Source organism: Candida jiufengensis (genome assembly GCF_024610255.1).
Source record: "Candida jiufengensis strain CBS 10846 chromosome Unknown scaffold5, whole genome shotgun sequence".
NCBI lineage: Eukaryota > Fungi > Ascomycota > Pichiomycetes > Serinales > Debaryomycetaceae > Lodderomyces > Lodderomyces jiufengensis.
Window position 1 is genome coordinate 760,501 of NW_026261558.1, and position 6,000 is coordinate 766,500.

General features: G+C 27.9%; 3 protein-coding genes across 3 annotated transcripts; 1 reads left to right on the forward strand and 2 right to left on the reverse strand. All coding sequences in view use genetic code 12, as the record gives it.

Moving 5' to 3' along the window:
* Positions 1-1,478: 1,478 nt before the first annotated feature.
* On the forward strand, positions 1,479-2,516 carry KGF54_001750 (uncharacterized protein; the record flags this gene model as incomplete). The annotated part of the gene is made up of 2 exons (XM_051762154.1): positions 1,479-2,019; positions 2,107-2,516. 2 exons carry the CDS (start codon positions 1,479-1,481, stop codon positions 2,514-2,516), a joined length of 951 nt encoding a protein of 316 aa, XP_051621288.1.
* A 201-nt stretch (positions 2,517-2,717) lies between these two features.
* Positions 2,718-3,944, reverse strand: LAB5 (putative lipoate synthase; the record flags this gene model as incomplete). The annotated part of the gene is made up of 1 exon (XM_051762155.1): positions 2,718-3,944. One exon carries the CDS (start codon positions 3,942-3,944, stop codon positions 2,718-2,720), a length of 1,227 nt encoding a protein of 408 aa, XP_051621289.1.
* Positions 3,945-4,396: 452 nt separating this feature from the next.
* Positions 4,397-5,266, reverse strand: IDI1 (isopentenyl-diphosphate delta-isomerase; the record flags this gene model as incomplete). Its single annotated transcript, XM_051762156.1, has 1 exon — positions 4,397-5,266. One exon carries the CDS (start codon positions 5,264-5,266, stop codon positions 4,397-4,399), a length of 870 nt encoding a protein of 289 aa, XP_051621290.1.
* Between the last annotated feature and the right edge of the window lie 734 nt (positions 5,267-6,000).

Genomic DNA, 6,000 nt, shown 5'->3' on the forward strand with positions numbered 1-6,000 from the left:
TTATTTGCAAAGTGTTAGAGTTCATTTCTTTACTTGAGTGGTGAAAACATTGACTAAACTTAACATAAGATTTTGATGCGTCAACTCAAAAGCTAGATTTGAGTGCAAAAGTAAATTTTCAAAAGTACAACATTAAATACTTGAATCTATTTCGTAAGAAATTAGTAGCCAACGATAGTGCTGCTAGGAATCATCTAGCTATTTCTTTAGCTATAATACTATGGCTATTGCTCGTCTTTACCAGCAAGTCATTGTATTGGACATAATAATGCTGCAAATTAATATATGGCTCGGGTGGTTACGACATGTTTCAGAATTCGTACAAAATTGCCGATACGGTATCGACAGGAATATTGGCACAAAAAATAACACTAGTCAACTTGAATACCGTCCAAGTTAAAAGTCGGTTCTCTGGCCAACTAGATAATTCTATTGTGATTATCAATAAGTATCATCTATTTTCAAAAAGTTTAATCCTGAATGATTAATTTTGGTTTACTGATTTATTTAGAGTGATTTTGAAGAACATTGATTCAATAATGGTGATTGAGCTCATTTTCAAAATAGAATTATCAGTTAGTCATTGACGAATTGGACCTTAAATCAAATAGTACTTACTTTTGTGTTTGTAACTCATGTCTTCATAACATAGCATAAACTTGGTTATACTGTTAGATGCAGTGCTAAAATCAAAACCAACTGATAAAGTCTTACGTTGAGCTAGAATTTTTTATTGATTTTGAGAGGTAGCTTGTGCTCGGGTGACAAATGGAAGAAAAGGAGTAACAATCTTTGCGTTCGTGGCCCACGAATTGATTGCTTGTATTGTTGATCAAAGTTTTTCACTATTTGACAATTCAATAGCACTAAAGAGATCGATTAAACGATTCAAAGCTGGGTTTTTTAAACATTTATCGGGGTCAGGTTATTGTTTTTTGGAGAAGTCTATACTCATTGCTATTTACAAGTTCTTGATTTATTGTCTAGTGCATCGCAGTATAGTTGATTATCTCACTAAATGTGTTTGAGCAAATTTAAAGAATAGAGTAAATTTGGAATTTAATTTTGAATTTAAGATATGAATTTGAGATCTGAACTTACATACTTTATAATCTCATTTAAAGAGATAATTTTTCAATTTATGTTAATTAAAGTAAACGAGAAAAATTAAATTTGTGATATTATTTGAAACACAACGGAATTACTTTGCAAAAAGTTCGGTTTTTAAAGTAAATCTTACTAATCATTTGTTGATTACAAAATAATCTCCACATGTAACAATATTTTAATTGACATGCTGTTCCTTGAGTTCCTTCATCCAGAGTTGAAGTTAAAGTTTGAGGCATAACACTATTGCTTACTAATTTATAAAAGTTAATATAAATATGTATCAATTCAACTACCTTGAGTCATTAAAAATTTCTTCCTATATCCAATTACGCAACAACCAACCAAATTTCACTCAATAGATTTTTATTATGTCAACTCAATCTGAAACTGTCTTTGTTACTGGTGCTAACGGTTTTATTGCTCAACATATCGTCAAACAATTAATTGAAAAAGGCTATAAAGTAATTGGATCAGTTAGATCAAAAGACAAAGGAGAAAATTTAAAATCCTTAATTGCCGAAGCAGGTTTAGTTTCCAATTTATTTCATTATGTTATAATCACTGATCTTATAGATAAACAACAATTTGACATAGTATTTTCTCAACATCCAGAAATTTCAATTGTTTTACATACTGCATCACCAGTTGATTTTAATGCAAAAGATGCTATTAAAGATATTATTGAACCAGCGGTTTTAGGAACTAAACATATTTTACAATCAGCTAAACAACATCCAAATATTAAAAATTTTGTTATTACTTCATCAATAGCTGCAGCAATTGATATTTCAGGAAGTATAAAACCAAACGGTACTATAACTGAAGAATCATGGAGTGGATTGGAAATTAAGGATTTAAAGGGCCCAGAAGATGCGTTTGTAGCTTATAGAATAAGTAAAACTTATGCAGGTCAAGAAGTTGTAAGATTTTAAAAGGAAGAACATCCAAATTTTACAATATCTTCAATTTTACCATCATACGTATTTGGTCCACAAGCTTTTGAAGTAAAAAATAAATCCCAATTAAATTTTTCTGCTGAATTAGTCAATAAAGTTTTAAAATTAAAATCAAATCAAGAAATCCCATCATTTGTTGGAATTTTCATTGATGTTAGAGATGTAGCTCATGCTCATATTAGAGCTTTCGAAGAAGCTCAGCGAACAAATGGTAAAAGATTAGGATTAGATGCTGGGGAAGTTACTAATGAATTGATTGCTAGTATTATTAATAAAAATTTCCCACAAGTTAATATTCCAAAGGGTTCAATTGAAAAATCAAACAAACAAATACAATCTAGAGGTTATGATTTCGATTATTCTGAATCTAAGAAAATTTTGGGATTTGATTATATTTCATTGGATAAATCAATTGTTGATTCTGTTCAACAAATTCTTGATGCTAAATAATTAGATCTTTGTACAGATAAATAATATATTTCAATTGTTCTTATATATGTCTTAAAATTGTAGTTAGGAAGTTCCAAACTTTTTTAAACTCTTGACCAAGGTGTGTTCATAATGTTAAAAGTGGGTCCCTGATCGAGAGATTCGTAATTCATTAATACTTAATGATTATATATTTACATTAATTCTATAAATAAATTACCTTCAAGATCTTTGAAAAATAGTTGGTTTTATACCATCAGAACCTAATCTAGGACTTTCACCAACATTATGGTTTCTTTTTTTCAAAACATTTTCAATGAATGCTTCACCAGCTTTGTAAGAAGATCTGACTAATGGACCACTAGCAACGTACAAGAACCCCATATCTAATGCGTATTCTTTCCAATAATTGAATTTTTCAGGTGAGATATATTCAACAACTTTCATATGTCTCTTTGTTGGTCTCATATATTGACCAAATGTTACTACGTCACATCCAATTGATCGTAAATCTTTTAAGGTTGATATGACTTGTTCATCAGTTTCTCCAAATCCTAACATTAATGAAGTTTTTGTAATTAATGAAGGTTTTGTTTGTTTAGCAGTTTCTAAAACCGACAATGATTGTTTATAAGTAGCTCTTCTATCTCTTATATGTGGTGTTAAATCTTCAACTGTTTCCATATTATGAGCATATACATCTAATCCTGAATTTGCTAAAATTTTAACCATTTCTAAATCACCTCTAAAATCACCACCTAATACTTCAACTAATATTTGAGGAGCTTTTAATTTAATTTTTTCAACTGTTTCTCTAAGATGATTTGCACCACCGTCAATCAAATCATCTCTATCAACAGTAGTTAATACAACATACCCTAATCCCCATCTACTTATTGCTTCAGCTGTATTTTCAGGCTCCATTGGATCAGGTTTTGAAGGAGCTCTATTTGTTTTCACAGAACAAAATCTACAACCTCTTGTACATGTATCACCCAAAAGCATAATTGTAGCAGTTGCTTCTGATTTTTTACCACCCCAACATTCACCAATATTTGGACATTTTGCTTCTTCACATACAGTTGATAATTTTAATTCTCGAACGTCCTTTTTAACATTATGATATGATTTACCCTTTGGAATTGGAACTTTTAACCATGAAGGTAATTTTGCATTAGGATCTTTTCTTGCAAGCTCTAAAGGATCTTCTAGCATATCTTTTGCTTTACCACTTACAAAATCATCAAATGATGGTCCTTTGTTCAATTCGTCTGTGAAAAATGTACGTTTTCTTTTTGGTTTTATGGTTGTGGTGGTGGATACTGATATACTTGTTGATTCTGAAGTTGTTCTTGAATTTAATATTGATTGTGTGGCATCAGTAGCTAGACATTTTGTTTGATATCTTAGTAATGAAGATTTTAGTATGGGAAGATTTTTTGAAAACATTATGAAAAATAAATAGGTATAATCTATGCTAATGAATATATGAAATAAAGGGATGAATACGCGTTAATGCAAATGGCTTGTGGTCTTGTTGTCTTTTTAACAGTTGGTCTCGGGTTGATGTGAATCTTTTAAAAATTGTTTTAGATTTAAGCTCTGTTTATAAAAAAAAAATATGGAACATCAAGTGGTATCTTATATGCAGACATAAAACTAAGAAGTCAAATTTTAATTAAGATTTGACTTCAAATTGTTAGAAAGATTAATATCAGATATAAACAGTTGGTACGATTTAAATTCTACAGTATATATGTGTATTAATTATGTGTATTTAGAAATTATCATATAAGGTATTTACATAGTACAACAGTTTTAATATAATGCAAGATTTTAGGATATGAATGCAATTAATGCTAACGTCTATGAAATAAAACGTCAAATTATCCACTTCTTCCTCAAAGTAAACGATGAATTGTATCATCTTTAAATTGATCTAAACTATCCAAATTATTCCACCATTTAAATAAGAAAGTTTGACAAATTAATTTAAACCAAGGTGTGAATACTAAAGAATCATCTTTAAACATTTCTTTTAATTCTGATTCAGTTACATATTTAAAATCTTTAACTTCATTATAATTTGCATCTATTTTAATATCATTTTTAGTTCTTAATATTAATATATAATCAATTTCATGTTCTCCCCATTTACTTGATTCATCACCACTTGCTGATTTATAATGAATTCTTGTTAAATATGTGAAATTTTCAATTGGTACATCTTTTAATTGTATACCTAATTCATGATCTAATTTTCTTTGAGCTGCTATTTTAGCACCTTCTATTGCATTTGATAAATCATTTACATTTGAATTATTTACAGTTATACCTAATTCACTTGGTACACATAATGGATGAGAACAACAAGTATTTGTCCACATTGCAGGAAATGTAATTTTTTCATCAGCTCTTTGTTGTAATAATAATTCATTTTTTTCATTAAATAAAAATACTGAAAATGCTCTATGTAATAAACCTTTATTTATATTTTCCATTATATGACATAATTTTTTTGTACCTGCTCCTAAAGGTTTATCATCATAATTCAATATAATACATAATTCTTCCATTAATCTAATTTGTTCTTCATCATGACCATTAAATAATTCTTGATCTTGTTGTGAATTTGATGAAGTCGAATCAGAACCTGCTGATCTTGGAATTCCTGATATTTTTTTTAAGGGAGTTATTTCTGTCCATTTAGTTAAAATCTCTTCTGATGAAAGACTTGATACTAATTTAGCATAATCTGATTGTGATGACATTTTTGGTAAGTTATGAATATATATCTATTATGATGGTATGAATAAATGAGTGTAAATATTTGAGATTGAATAATTAACAATTGATTGGATTGAAAGTACTTTAGTAATGATCCTATTTCTAAAAGAAAAGTCTTTCAAGCATTCAGTGGATTTTATTGAAGGAACTAATGAATGAAAATCAAATCAAAATTAGTTGTTGCAACAACTTTTAGTTAAATTTTTTTTTTTTTTGTTATTGTTAAATAATTTGGACCTAAATAAAAAATAAATTTTTTTTGTATGAATAAAAAGAGAGAGAGAAATAAAAAAAATTAAACGATGTGAAGATTAACATTAATAATTAAGAGAATTATAATTATTTATTATATTATGCAATACATTTTATAGTTGATAATTGTTAGGAGATGTTGCATTAACAATAGTTTTACTTTCATTTTTAACTAGAATAGAATAGACCCAAAAATTGACCTGAATGTTGCACTACAAACATATCTCTTCGACCCAAATCTAATTTTATAGTACAGTCTAGGTCTATTTGGTAGCATACTTTATTTAGATTTTGTTATATACAGTATTATTGATTTATAAATTATTTTTTTTTTTTTTTTCAAATTTTTCAACAAATTTATTCCACGTAGTTTAATTTTTAATATTCTAATTCTAAGATATATAAAATAAGATTACTATTATTAGATTGAATTAACTTTTATAAACCTATTTTTTTTTTTTTTTTT